Genomic DNA, 15,882 nt, shown 5'->3' on the forward strand with positions numbered 1-15,882 from the left:
TTCTTGGCTATTTTGGCTTTATGAAATGAGTGGGCCAAAAGACAATTAACCAAAGCATTGAATATGGGTGCATATTGTCCACACCTCTGTATTTGGCTTCAAACTTCCATATATGTAACTATTATGCTCGGCTGCGTGAACCGGTTTAGAGTTTTGCTGAACCGCAGGAACCTTTCGTATTCTGATTAGTTCCCACACATATCAACAGGTAGCTGCAGCTCGGTCTGCGTGTGTGTGAGTGAACTTGCCACCTACTCAAACACCCGCGGACATATCGGAAGTTACGGTCCAACTGGCAAACCACCAAATGCTGAAATACCGAAATACTGAATTTCTGAACTTCCCCAGAAGTTCAAACGCACACACTCACACAGTCACACATTGTGGCGCAACAAGCTCCCCCAGTTTCCCCCAATGCCTCTGTCCCTTGTCCGCTCTCTCCAAAACCTGCTGCCGCTGCACAGAAATCAAAAGTGAACACTCTGCACACTCGCCCCCCTCAAGAGTGCCCCTCGATGGGCGCCAAATAAATACACGAACGGCAGTTCGTTGCCTTCGTTCTTGCCTCGCGTGCTTCGTATCTTGATTTGTGCCCGGTTCTAGTTGGCTGAGCCACTCGGGTCCGCCGCTTCGGTTGCAGTCGGCTCCCGCTTCGGGTGGGGCCGCGGCGTTCGGTCCACTCCCACTCCACTCGGCCCCACTCGCCAGTCAGTCGGCAGGCAGAGCAAGAGCAGCCCGCAGCTTTTTTCGTGGGGAGATCGCAGTTTTCGCTTGCCAATCGATGGGTTTCCGGAATTCGCAGTTTGCAGTGCATCGTTTCTTTGACTTTGTTTAATTTGGTTACACGGCAATTGGCAGCAATTAACAGCAGTAGTGAACGAGCCACTGCATTAATTATTAATAGCGCGCTCGCCAGACAAGTTGGCCCCGTGATAAGCAAATCGCTAGTTTGCCGAGTGAGTGGCACAGTGGAATGCATTTGATTAGATTGCGATTTGTTTGCTGGCCTGTCATCGTTGTTACTGAACAAAGCTGGACCGGTCAACCTGACATACCCGTTTCGGCATCTGTTTCGGTTTCTGTTTCTGTTTCGATTTCGGTTTCATTGCTTTTTTGAATTCGCGAGTTTTCGCGTTTCTGCCAGTCTTGCAGAATGAGTTTTGGGTGTGCACCGGAAACAAACGAGAACGAAATAACAATCAGCCATTCACAAAGCCATAAAGCACAGTGAAACACTTGATAACGCAGCCCGTAATCCAATAACCCCTCGCAAAACCAAAATCAATCTCGCAACGTTGAGTAATTAAATGCTGATCAAGTGATTTCTCGTCTGAAATATCAATCGAATCGAAAAAAATGTGTGTCATAAGTGCAGAAGTGAAGTGCAGCTAAATGTGAAATGCCCAAAAATGCAATCAATTTAAATGAATTTATGTTTAATTTGTATAATCGTTTTCACCACTCGTAACTCGAGAGCCCGACCAACAAAAGCCGGAAAAGTGCAAGTTCGTGGCAAAATTTAAGTACAAATTTGTGCAAACCAATGGGGAAAATCGAAATGGTAATTCCATTAAAAGGCAGTGCGATTTTGAATAGCTGACTAAGAACTTTTAGATTCAAGCAATTAAAATTGGCTCTGTCGACTAACAATAAACCCTCAGAAGTGGCAAAGGGACTCAGGAGTAATGGCAGCAGTTGAGAGCAATTAAGCGCATCGTTACAATAGTAAAACAGGGGAAATAGTTTCAAGGCACACAGCAAACAAAGCAAGGTAAAATGTCAGCCACTCAGCCAAAGGATACGGCATTAAAGACTAAGGCATTGGCAGCTCAAGCAGCAACCCCTCCACCCCCGCCCATCGCCAAAACAACAGCAGCAGCGGGAAAGAAAACTTTAACCTCCAACGCGGCTCTGTCATTGTTTGATCAGCTGAAAAACAGCGTCAATTTAAACAGTTTGACAATTGGCGCCGGCGTCGCCAACAACAGCAACCCAGAAGTAACACCACCTACAACAACAGCCGCAGCCACACCCACCGCCACACTGTTGCCAGCCCCCGCACCTCCCACCGCCCCCTCTGTCACCTCAAATATTGAGCTGAAGCCCCCGGCAAAGCCCGCGCGTCCCTTCAGCACGCCCAGCAGCATTGGCGTCGTGCAGGGCACCAAACGGGGGGCGGGAGGCGTGGGGGGCGGGGCTGGCGCCCAGACCGCCAAATTGGATATAAACGCATTGCGATCTCAGCTATATCAGGGCGCCAGGAAGGCTGCAACAACAACTCGACTGGGAGTGGGGGTGGGAGCCGGAAAAACAGCAATCGTAACAACAGCCTCCAGAACAACCGGAGGGGGAGAACGCGGCACGAGGGGATCCAAGAAGCGGTGTCTGGATCGATACGATTCATCGGAGTCATCAGACAGGTGAGTGCATTGTGGTGTTGTGGCTATAATGCGGAAACAGTGTACAATTCAACAGCGAAGGCTCGGACACTCAAACTCACTGACTAAGACAGTTTCTAGAGTACAGTTTAATGCATAGTATCAAACATCATTTCATCAAGTGAAGCGTTTTGTATTTGATTTTGATTGTACGATTTTCTGTGTTTCCCACACACAACTTTTTATCTTGTACTAAAATCTTTTACTGAATCTGTGCCATGCAAATAATATATTCACTCTAATTCGTTCTAATTTAGCTCTGCAAGGCTCAATATGTTACATTGAAGCATGAACAATATCATTGTAAAATTATACCCTTTCAACGTAGAGAATAGTATACTTTCTTCTATCAAAGGGCTGACCTAACTATAAATGCTAGAGAGTTGAGATGGGTTCATGCTTAATTTTGTATTAAGCCATTGACTACTAGAATTTTTCTAAGCATTTAATAATGAATATAGGAAAACACATTTTTAAAGTACTTGTCATGTAATTAATTTTGAATTATTGGGATTCATATTTCACGTTGAACTTGGTTAATATAATCAACAACATGTTCCCCTCTCGCCATCAAAGTTTTAAATGCACTGTCATAAAATGACCTAACAATGCAGGCTGCCAAATGTATCTCTTGGTAGCACTGGCTGGCTATAAACGGAAATGCAAGAGTGTATCTGCGAGCTGGCTGGCTGTGCCAAGACTGAGCTAAATGCGGGTTCTCTAAATATATCCGCGCGTTGCACGGCCAAAAAGTGAGCCAAAAGTATGATCCACAAGACACAAAACCAAAATAGAATGCAACCCATTCCAAACATAATTAAGATATTAATCAAATCTCCAACGAGCAGAAAGATCTGGAGAACGCTAATAACCGATTTGTGCTAAATTTATCTGACATGTAATCGGTTCAATAATTGCACCTGTGCGAAGCCAAGTCTTGTGAAGACCGCACGAGGCACGCGCCCCATAGATTGTTAATTTATGACTTACAGATACATTTGTATCTACTTAAATGGGCAGCCACAAAAACATCTTGCCGCAATGCCAACTAATTTCCGCTCATTAAAAATGCGCAGCGCAGTAGAGGCGGCAACGGCAGCGGCAGAGGCAGCGGCGGACTGGAAACAAAGAAAAGCAAAGGCCGCAACGGACTGCAGGCATTTGTATCTGGCAGATATGCACGCACAACATGCGTTCATTTATCAGCCACAAATGGCCGCTGATGAGCCGCAGTAGCGGCTGATTTTCAATGTGCGGCGCGTGGGCGGCAGTGCAAACGTCGGCGGCTTCCTGGCTGCATTGAGATGTACATGCAGATACATATGCGGTCTGGCCAAATGAAACTTCAAACTTGGATGATTGTGTGTTTTGCTCTCCGCGTGTTTGTTGTGCTCCCAGAAAACTCTTGTCTTTGTCCAGCTCTTTGCATATCAATCATGAAAATCATGCATAAGTCTAGTTAGCCATGGGTCGATTCCCTATTTCTAATTTGGTTCTGCCTCCATTCATACGCAGGTCGCGCATATCAAATACTTTCCATGTGATATCGCGGTATTGTATCTGTATCTTTCAGTACGCTTAACGCGTCGCGATGTTTTGTCAATTGGTCTCATCACCGCCCCCCTCCCCGCCCTATCAACATCCACCCCCCCTAAGTTCGCGTTTTCTCGTCGGCTGGTGAGTGATGTCGTCGTTGCTCCTCTTCGTTGGCAGTCGGAAATCATTTCAACTTTTGGTCGTTGAACTCTTTTTGATTTATTTATTTTGTTTGTTTTTGGTTTTTTGTGTGTGTGTGTGCGTATTTTTTGTCGCCGACACAAAACATGAAATTTTTTTTGTTGCTTTTGGTTTGTTTTCCATGTTTTTATTTATTTTCTGTTGGGCTTGTTTTTATTTTGATTTGCATTGTTTTTGTCCGAGTCTTTGCAAGAGTGAATCTTTGAAGAGCTGTGAAGCTTTGATGCCATTTGCATCTTGGTAACAGCACTGAAATGAAGTCCATGGGTAAATTGAACATGTAGTTTTGTCTGCATGTTTTTCCCAAGATGATCAGCTTAGGATACACCGATAGTCTTCGATTGTGGCGAGCTCAATTCTCTTTTAATGACCCCGATTCGCTGCCTTGTTTTAACTACAGCAAACTTGAAGACAACGTGAACCAGAAAAAAAACACTGCACTTCCAGTGAGGGTAGTCATTAAAATTTAATTTTTTTTCTTTCAGAAAAACGAAACAAAACAAATTGTAGTCTTTGCCAGCCAGTATATATACATATGTACATATGAGTAGAGCTAGCAAGTAACATCCGCAGCTTCGTAGCAAAGGCATTTAACTTTAATTATCGCTCATAAAGCTGAAAATACAGCAACGGCAAGAGTAACTGCCTACTTCAGCACCAGCAATTGTTGCTGCTGCACATATTGCTGTTGCTGTCATCATTTTTGTTTATTTGCAGTGTCGCCCGCTTGAGCGAGTGTGTGTGCTATTGATTTTGTCGACTTTTGTCTTACAGGTTTTCCACGTTTTTCCACATATTTCCACAAGACCCCAAGAGCGACCCACTGCTCCAATGGCGCGAGTCTTTTGCTGATTGTGGGCTGTTGCTGTTGCTTTTGCTGTTGCAGTTGCTGTTGCTGTTGCTGTTGCACTTTTCGCCAAGTCATGCACAGCGGGCAGAGGGAGACGGCAGAGCGCGGGCGAGCGAGAGGGAGACAATCACCCTGAGATATTGTGTAATCGCCCACGTTGATTTATCTCGTTTAAGTGACTCCGAAACGGCAGCAACTGCAATAGCAACAGCAACAGCAACAGCAATTGCAATTGCATTGACAGCGGCAACATCGCGCGATGACGTTGAAAGTGTAATATAATAAGTTGCAATAGCTTGTGCTTGTTTTTTCCGTGGGTCGTGTATCTTTAGTGGTCGTGCTTCTTGATGCTATTTGCCATTTCTTGGCATTGCCATTTGGTGGCTCCTTTTGGTCTTTTATATTTCGGTGCTTGCCAAGTTTTTGGGGCCAAAGCTGCACTCTCGTTTTTTGTCGGCCAACTTTATTGTAGACATTGGACCCATTTATGTCCATGAGCCATCTTGTATCGATTATCGAAAAAAGCATTTTGAAGGGCTAGTTAAAACACGCTTTAAAGGTTTTACACCTAGAAGAAAGAAACTAGAAACGCCTTGCCTAGTTATCAGAAATGGGTGTGGACGTTTTGTTTATTTTTGGCAAATAAAATGAAATAAAAAAATTCAACATTTTTTTTTATTTAACCATATGCCCGGATACAAGTTAGTTAGTTAGTTTGGGCTTCTGCCCAAAATTCACGAAATTTACTTAGCTATTTTTGAATTTAATTGTTAAAAAATCGGTGAAGTTTTTCTTACATTTTTTATTTATTGTTATTGTTGTTGTGGTTTAGTGTTTTCGTTGTAAATTATGATTGTGTTCTGTTGTAGTGACGGGAAACCCAGTATTTTGCTTGTGGCAGAGCCCCCTTTCGATGCCGCCACTGCTTTTACACCGTCTTTGTTGCACCTCCTGCTGTCAGCCCTTGTTGCTTTTTCCACTTGTTTGCCGCATTCTTAGTAGGTTGTTGCTGTTGTTGTTGCTTTTGATGTTCTGATACCCTACTTGAAGCGGGTATTATATGCTTTCCTTGGCTTTAGATAACTATACTACGAAATAGATCTTATGAGATTTTATAGGTATGTTTTAAACATATGTTTTTAGTTTGTGCTCTTCGTTATGGTTGTTTTTAACAATTTGTCCTTGAAAGTGATTAAAAAAATATATTAAACTTTAGGTTACAGGTACAAATCTTAAAAAAAAAACGGTTGTACTTGAAACTTAAAGTACCGTTTGTCTACTTTAATCTTAAATGTAAAAAATATTTAAACGGTTTTCGGCATGATTGATTTTTCTGCGGAAGGTTCTGTTTCTCTTTACGACTTGGGTACTCAAAAACCTCCTGTTCATGTTTTACTTTTTATATTCTTTTTGTGAGCAACAAGCAACCATGCCCTCGCATGTGTGAGTGGTTGTGTGAAAAGCAGTTTAAACACGAAATTAGAGCCTTCCCCTGCCGCTCCTACCGCTACTACTGCTCCCATCCCAAACAAAGTTCCCTCAGGGAGCGCATTAAGTCGTAATAAATGCTGCCTGGCTGCATGCTTTGTACATTGACCTCAAAACGGAGCAAAGCCGCCGTACCCCTGCCCCTGTCCCTGCCACTGCCCCTGCCACGCCCCCCTCATGGCTGTATCTTTTTAGCTGGATGCTGTTCCCCACTGTTGTTGTTGCTCTTGTTGTTTTTCGTGCACATTTTGCTAAATAGCTTCTATTTACGTTCCATGGAAAATGCAATTCGCAATTGTAGAATGCAGACTTTTTTTTTGCCGTTTGCAGTTGTTTTCCCTGCTCGCACGCTACTTTGTCTCTACAAACAATGGCTAGAGGGCCCAAAAGGGGGTGGTGACGAGGGAGGTGGTCGAGCTAGTTGCAATACGTGCGCGACTTTTCGGGGCCATAAATCAAAAAGGCAAAACTCAAAGCGGGTCTCAAGCAGAGACTTTTTGGGTTAAGCCAATTTTGGGGGAGTGAAAATCGCTATTAGGGGAAATTAGGGGAATAACATGGCAGGAAAAGTGTGCAATAATAAGCTTAAATGACAAATTTACCAGACACTTGCCAGTACTACGAGATTTAAACTGCGGGAATTTCGCTGAGTATTTTTATGAGTATTTTATCTACTGAAAAATTTATAATTCCAGTTTTTATCTATAAAAACATAGTAATCAGTGCCAATAATGCTATTTAACGGCTTTTATATAACCCTAATTTACATACAAATTTATACTAAGTTCAGTTAGTTAGTGAGTCTCAATGCCAATTAATCAATCCCGTTCTGCAGCACATAATTCAGCTCTTAAATTAGGGCTTTCGAGACAGGAAGTGCCAGCCAGACGGCTGTAAGTGCTCTGACTCATGGGTCTGTTGACCCGCCCCAAGTATTCCATTTAGGGCCTGCCCCCATAAGCACATTTGTGCAACAGATGCATAATTTATGCATCGCTTACACATCTCATGTGCAAATCGACGCACCAGAATCGCAGTGTGTAAACCCCGTTGGAAAGAAAACCAACAAACCAACAAACCGACAACTTAATGGCATTCTAATGCCGGCCACCAAAATCAAAATCATATTAGCCAAATGTCTGCATGCGGCGTGGTCCGTTGCTGTTATGCCGGATTTTGCATCTATTTTGTGAGCACACTTTTGGCCCAACAGCATACATATACTGAATCGTGGCAAATTTTCATTAATTATAACGTCAGGCGGCGCGCGATGGACGCTTGTCCTCTGCTCTCGCTAACTCATCCCATTTTTGCCATTGCTCTACACTTGAAGAACGAAGTCTCTCAATGGCTGAAGAATTTTTCAAACATTTACTTCCCATTTTTTATCACCATTATATTACAGAAAACCCTTTCTTTTCTTGTTAAAATAAACAAAAAGCTAATGTTCATTACCTAAGCAATATTTATTTACTTTATGTTTAAATGATAAGTAGAAATTTATCTTAAAATAAGAAAACCGTTTCAAAACATTTTAAAAGCAAAACCTTATATATATATGTTCATAATTAGTTTATATATTGAAAAATCACGAAATACTGGGTATAAAATATAACAGCGTTCGAAAACATACGAAGAAATTCGAGTAATGCGACATTCTTTGTTTCGCCATTTATTAAATAAAGTTAGTTTTTTTAGTTAGTTAGTTTTTTTTCTGCAATTTTATTTGTGAGTGTAGTGTGTTTTTTCAGGCAGACACATGCAGTCCCCCCTTGATTCGGAGTGCAGCTGAAATAACAGCAGCAAAGCAGTGAAACACATTGAAAAGCTATACCCATACCTCTCCAATATTAACCCAACTGGCATCCCTGCCTAGACAGGCATCCCGAAATTGGCTTTTTTCGAGCTGTGCGCCAGCGAAAATTAGTCATTAACTTTTTAAGCATCGGCTGGACAAACATGGCGTATGAGTGATGGGCATGATGGCCATGCGGTGATAAGTCCAAAAACTGAACTCAATTCTGTGGCTATCATTCTGTCGCCACCCTGCAGCACGAGAACGGCAACTGTCGCAGTAATTGCAGTAGCATCCGCATCTGCAACATTCATCGAGTGACGTGTTTACGTTAGATATGCATTTGATGCAATAACATCGCATTTCCAATGGCATATCATTGGGCTTCCCGAATGAAATAGATGGGTCGAAAACAGCAAAAATACAAGATTAAGTCAAACTGATGTTTTAAAAAGTGTGTTGTTTCAAAATTGGTGATAATTGGGTTTTTAAGTTGTTTAAGGTTTGTTTGTTTTTACGCCAATAATGGTTAATCAATGGAACAATAGAACAATCGAAGTTTGCAACGCAGTGAAGGAGACATCTGTATATATATGATATTCTTGATCAGCGTCACTAGGAGAGTCAATCTAGTCATGTCCGCCTGTCCGTCCGGCCGTCTGTCCACCCGTCTGTCCTAACAGTCTTACAGTTTTAAAGTTATCTGCATTCGCAAAAGTTTTCTAGTATATATGTCGAAACGGGCCGGATCGGACGACTATATAGCTCGCATAGGAACAATCGGAAAAAAAATTTAAAAAAAACTATAACTTTTCTGTTTTTAATTTTTTGGATATTCTTCGAGATCTAGAAATGATTAAATATTTTAGAATAACGGTTTAAATTTCATCAAAATCTAGTAGTTTTTACGGAGCACAAGTTTACTTCAAAACGGAGCCACGCCCACTCTAACGCCCACAAATCGCGAATATCTGCCAACACTCCAAAATTTTAAAATTCTATCGTCTTTAAAATTGCTAAGAAAATATGTATAAGATAATAATAATAAAATTTAGTTATCCCGTAAAATCCTATGAGGCATTCTTATCAAGCATGTTTTTTTTCTTTTGAATTTTACTCTATAAGAAATAAACGACTTAATTTAAGAATTTCTTTTAAGGTTGGTTGGAAGGTTGGAGGTTGAAAGGGAAGAATTTCCGTAGTTATTTTTTTCACTTCCTCTTTTCATGGCTCTCATGGCATTGACCTTGACATGTGACTTGCTCCATTTCGAAGCTGAATCGAAGCACAAACTCAAAATAAGAAGCTTTCAAAAGGAAAAGTGTAACTGAAAACGCCAATCGAAAAAGTTGTACAATATCACAAAGCTAAATACAAAAAAAAAATTGAAAAAAGCTGACGCGCGAAAAAGTGAGGCAAGGAAAAGTAAACGAAGGCGAATTAATGGAATGTTCATTGAAAGTCGGAAACAGAAAATATCAATATATAATAGCAAAACATCGTTCGAAACAGACAATAAAATAAAGTCGGGAGTGATTTAGGGAAATAAAATATGAGGGAGCGTGGGGTACTAAACAACCATTATAATCGGCTTTAAAAGCGTCACCCTGACATTTGATCGAAGTGAATTGAATTGTCAACTGAAACTTAAATTTTTGTTGTCGTTCATAGAGTTTATTGGTGATTGTTTGGTTCATTGACTAGACATCAAATTCTGTGTCAAAATATATTAATTAATAAATATCCAGAGGCAATGTCACAGAAATTGTTTGAAAATATGTGCACTTTTATTTGTGTTTGATTACTTTGTGTTTGCGCGTAAAATTAGTTTGCGGTCAGGGGGGCAGAACGTTTGCGATTCTAATTAGCTGAACTAAAATCAAATTGATTGCGTAAAGTTATTTTAAAATAAAATTATATCAAATTGCTTGTGGTAGCACGACCAGCGGCAGTCCAAGCGAAAACCAAACCAAATGGTAATTAAAAGTTAATTAAGCTAAAAGTAAATGCAGGAAGTTTAAACAGCACTTTAACGTTTAAAATGTACGGTTTGTGTGCAACAGGTGCAACATTTATTCAACTTTGTAAACTCTCTAACGCCTTTTTACTCAAATTTTTGTCTTTTCGCAAGTAATCAACGCTTTCGACCTTTTTCACACCCCCAGAGGCAAACACAGTGACCGACAAAGCATAATAATTACTATAATAGTGGACGCCACCGTTTCATTTATTCGCGTGGATTTTTTTCTGTCAATGATTGAGTAATTGACAATGTTGCTTATGATTACACGGTGGGCAACCAGTTCTCTCGAGCACCGACACTTAACAGCCAGGCCCGCTGTCGGCTGTCCAATTGAGCACTCAAACCTATCAGAATACCCTCACAGGGGGTAAAAGTGGTCGGGGATAAGTTTCGTAGAAGGGGAGACAAAGATTTGTATCCACTTCGGTTAAGGAAAATAATTTCGTCCAAATGTATCTTTAATAAATATTAAAATAAAATTATTTCCACATGGCGTTTATTTTTGAAGCATGAATTATCGGGTAGCATCGCCACTGATTTGTGAGTATGTATTAAATAAATCATGTTAAATATTTTAAGCTAGGAAAATAAACATAATTTTAAAATAAAAGTTAAAAACTCAATACTAAACTTAATTTTAATAAACAAAATATTTTTTTATCTTTTTTTTTTAATCTATAAGCTTAAATACTTTTTATTCTAAAGACTTCAACTTTATTCCCAAATATTTTAAAACTGCAATGTTTCAAAAATTAAAATAAAAACATTAGAAATATAACATTGCAAGAGCATACCGACTTCGAATTAATATATAATACAATTTATTCTGGGCTTTAATTGCTCAGCATGGAAATGTAATTAACATTGAGCTGTGGGCCAAATGGCAGTCGATCAGTGAAGCGTATCAGGCAGCCAGTCATCCAATCAGTCATTCCCTCCACCCAGTAAAGATAAACTCTTTTTTCGAATCAACACTGCCATGCTTTGCCTTAGTTGAAAAGGCACATCCTGTTAAGATTGAATTTTGGCTGAGAAGTTATCTTATAAATTAAAATGGTTTTATCCTAAAACGTAACTATTTCAAATATCAGACAACAAAACTCAAAATTGTTTCTTTTCGTATAAAAAAATACATTCCCAACTAATTTTTATTTACCTGAAATACAGATATTGGAATATGAATGAAAAATAATCGTCAGTAGTAAAAAGCCATAAATTTAGCTAAACACCTTTAGTCGTATATTAAATAGTTTGTTTATGGATCAGTTAATATTCTGAAATAGCTGCAAGCTGAAAAATCAAATCAAATTCTTATAGAGGTACTAAAATTTTGCATATAAATATCATTCTGGCTCTATACAGCTAATTTTTATTAAATTTTTATGCTTAACTCATTAAAAATTCAATTTGGCTTTTCCGCTACAACAAGCAGCAAGAAACAGCAAACAACAACAAACAACAACAAACTGCAAACAACAATAAGTTACATCAGTATAAAACGAAGCGTAGCAATTAACCGCTCTCTAATATTGAAAAATTCATTTTTTTCTGGCAACTGCCATCGATTTAATAGCTTTTATACAAAATTTAATAGATTAAAAGCTCAATGAACAGGAATAAGTTATTCGTTATATACTATTGCTTCCTTAAATCGTACCAATTTTACATAGCCCCATTGGTTGTTAAACTATTTGCACATCAACCAAAAAAAGTTGTAGGGATTGTTTATTTTATTAAACAATATATTTCTAGAAATCTAACTGAATAAATCAGCTTGACTTTTTTAATCTGCAAAGAGATATTAACTCTGATTTGTCCTTATGTTCCTAAGACTTGAAACATTTTTAGCTTAACTCGTTTTTACAAGAACATTTGAAGTTAAGATTTCAATATGGTCGTGCCAATTCAGTTTATCTCCCATCGCTTTTGAGTTTAAAACAATCACTTCTTGGTGGTAATCCAACTTCAAAAATCTTAAGCCCTAACGCCTTTCGAAAGTCATGCTCTCTTGTAAAATAACCGTGGTTTGCTTTTTTTAATAACTTCATTGGCAGCGTTTTTTGTCTTCTTGGCTACCAAGTCCACCCCTGCCCCATGTGGGGTACCCTACCTCCATTTCACGCGCTGTTATCAACACGCGATTTTTGGCACTTTTTTATTCCTATTTTTATTTTATAAAGATGTCGCCAACGAAGCGAAGCCCCGAAGACGGCGACTGTCGTGCTGAGCTCCGCTTGTCCTTTCGCTGTTGTTCCTGTCGAGTTCCTTGTTGTTCTTGGTGCTGGTGCTGTTCCTGGTGCTGTCTATATACATTCTTGTCTCATTTTCATGGGCCATTTACGTAGACAAAGACGTGCGGCATGTTTGTGTATCCGTAAGATACATTTTCGGTTTGGTTTGGTTTGGTTTTGTCTGACTTTAGCCCAGGCCTTGTCTGCCGTTGCTGTCTCTTCATCTGCTTCTGTCTGCTGCAGTCGGCTGTATATGTATATATATATATCTTTTTATATATACATATACTATGTATAGGGATGGGAAGGCAGCAAAATACCGGTTCCCTGCCAAAGTTTTCAAAGTTCCTGATGGGGTGTAAGAAAAAAGTTTATGAATAAAATAGGAACGAAATGCTTTTTTTATTTTCTTTATATTTTTCTGCTGATCGCTTTTTGCTTGCTGTCTTCGTGCTTATTGCAAAATGCCTTTAGCTAAAAAAAAAACAACGAGAAAAATGTCTGATAACTGACCGAGATGAGATGCCTGAACCAAAAGTCGTCCTGGCATTCCTCAGATATTTTCTGTTCCCTGCAAACTGCGCTACAGCTCGGATCTCGGCATTCAGCGTGCCTTGAACATTTATTTTTATTTAATTAAAAGACACTTAAGCGATTTAGTGGGAAAGTGCGTGAGGGAATTTTTTGTACGTTTCTGGCTCCGTTTCTTTGTACGTCCACCCATATGTGGGCGGAGTCTGCGTTTTCTTCGTTGGGCGGCAGTCGTAAATGTCTGTAGTAAATCAAACCATTAATGTCAAAGAAAATATAGCAAATTTCGCAGCTTGTCCAGTGCGAAGTGGTGAACGCCTTTTGGGCGAACCACTTCTCTTGGCCCTCTAAAATGTTGTTAACTGCGCTCGTTAAAATTGACATACAAATGCCGGAAAGTTCAACGACAGAAAACCTCGCGGCTATGGACACAATCAGTGGGAAAAGTCGGTGACAGAAATAATCAACAAATATTTATTTATTTGCTTAACTTTTACTCGCCCGATATTTGCCTTTGGATTTTTTATATTTTTTCCTCTTTTCTGCTTTATCAAATGTTTGCCAAGACATAAAACAAACCAAACATCCTAAGGGGAGGAGACGGGGATCAAAGGGTTAACGTTGTCGCCCAGCCATATAAAGGAAGCCACCTCAGGGTGACATTTACGCGTCACTCTTCCCCCAAGCTCAACTTATCAGATAATCAGATAGTTATAGTTGCATAAGTCTGGGCAAGTGGGGAGCGGCGTCGAAGTTCTTATCAATTTGGGCTTTAGCTCGGGTTCGCTGTGAGTAAAGCAAAACATGAAATTAAAATAAAAATATCACAAATTCTTTGTACTCTATTCAATTGTGTGTATAAAACTATGACGAAACCGGGAACCAAACGCAATTCATGACGCATGACCTGATAACCCATATTTCGGTAAAAATCCGGGGCTTACTTGTTATAGCTGTCGCATATAACACCATGTGGCGCGACAGGTCTATTATATGGTTAATTTCATACACATTATTTTTGTTTTGTTGAGATTTCTTATGACTTTTCGGAGAATTTTCTTATCAGAAATTACAGCAGTAATTTATTCAATTATGAGTTATTAAACTATTACAAATATGATAAATGGGAGTTTGTCATCGTATAGTTAACAAAGCTCATTCTTATGTTACAAAATAATCAACAAATGAAATATTTTCTTAAAACTGAAGTACCTATTAAACTATTTTAAATAAACGACAGTTTGTCATCGTGGTAATTACAAAAGATCAATACCATTTTATAAAATAACAAATAAATGAAATATTTTCATACAGCTAAAGTACTGATTAAATCTTTCTATTTTTTTCAGGTAATCTTCAATAAGCTTAATGTCATTGTAAGCTCATCCATTGTTGGTCTGGAAAGTACAGCTCGCACAGAAGAATGAATAAAGCACAGTAATTAAACTTTAACAATTTTCCCAATTACGATGCGTGTCATTCGCACAGCCTTTTGTGTAACCCTCTTTTTTATCCCAGAAAAACGCTCATTAGCGGGCACTAGATCAAAACAGGGGGCTTTTCCTGTGTTTGCAGGGGAGTGTCCTTGGTGCCCTGACAAGACCCATGTCCGCTTCCTCTTCCAAGGAACATGTGCGAGTGTGAGCGACAATTGTCTGTGACACAAAATGATTTTAATCATAATGTTATTAAACACGCAACCGGAGCTGGAAAGGGACTTGGCACGACGGCCCTTAACCCTCGACAGACCCCCGCTTTGACACATGTGAAGATCCCAGGGAGAAGATAATTTCTGTCACTTAATTGCCGGGGCTTAAACATTACAAAACTTTTGTGTGGCCATTGTTAACATAATAAATTAATTTTTTCTGCCTTCAGGGGGGAACCCCTGCCCGCCAACACTGCCAACACTGCGAGCTGTTGAAAAGTCAAGTTTGGAATAATGAGAAGCTAACGTTAACCGAAAAGGGCCAAATTTAGACTTCCGTTTGGTATTTTGTTTAGCTTGGACTTATTGTGGGCCTCTTTAAATGGCGCGCGGTGAAGGTAATTGAGGATACTTTGGCGGCCATTGGGCGATCGGAGGCGTTGCCCTTGTACTGGTCTCCTTCCCTGCCCTGCAGAAGCTTTGCCAGTTGGACTGACGAGTCACGCGATATGCCAGAGGAAGCCCCACAAAAAAAAAATACAAAAATGAAGCGTTGTGGTAGCGTCCTCGGGGGCGTTGACCAAATGCAATTGATGAGCAGCGGCGGTGACTCCGCAGAAAGGCGCTGAGGACACAACATGACACACATGAGGGTGTTCGGTCCGTCAGAAGGGTTGATTTGGCCGCAGAACCCCTCCACACCCCACCCCCACCCAGGGGGCAGATATCAGCAAACTGCCCAGCCTGGTGGCTACGCTTGATTACAAATCTTGTCCTGGCCAGCTTGGACGCCTGATGAGGGTTTGTTCAGGCCCACAAGGCCTTGAACAAATGCTTGAGCTTGTCCACAGATGGCGCCTGTTGTTTGTTATATATTTTGCTGGGAATTCACCCCACGGCCGCTGATATCGAATCACATCTCGGGCGCCTTTAAGTGTTACTCTTATGGGGCCACGCCTCCGTTCTCATCTTGACCCCATAAGCGAGGGCAGCAATGTGGGCCATAAAGAAGCAGTCGTAAGGGCCGCATATCGCATGTTGCCAAATGTACATATCTTTGTATCTCGCTGAGGCCGAGACAGCGCATCTCAATCCTTCATCATCGCCATCGAGGGGCTCTCGTAATCATCATAATCAAGCG

General features: G+C 40.3%; 1 protein-coding gene across 1 annotated transcript in view; it reads left to right on the forward strand.

The window, feature by feature from the left end:
* The first annotated feature begins 715 nt into the window (after positions 1 to 715).
* LOC108145104 (zinc finger protein jing) overlaps positions 716 to 15,882 on the forward strand; it is a 133,988-nt gene continuing 118,821 nt past the window's right edge. Inside the window, 1 exon segment of the mRNA XM_041707635.1 lies at positions 716 to 2,420. Coding sequence (XP_041563569.1) covers positions 1,777 to 2,420 — 644 coding nt within the window. The 5' untranslated portion in view covers positions 716 to 1,776.

The sequence above is a fragment of the Drosophila elegans genome, unplaced genomic scaffold (genome assembly GCF_018152505.1).
Source record: "Drosophila elegans isolate 14027-0461.03 unplaced genomic scaffold, ASM1815250v1 contig_133, whole genome shotgun sequence".
Classification (NCBI taxonomy): domain Eukaryota; kingdom Metazoa; phylum Arthropoda; class Insecta; order Diptera; family Drosophilidae; genus Drosophila; species Drosophila elegans.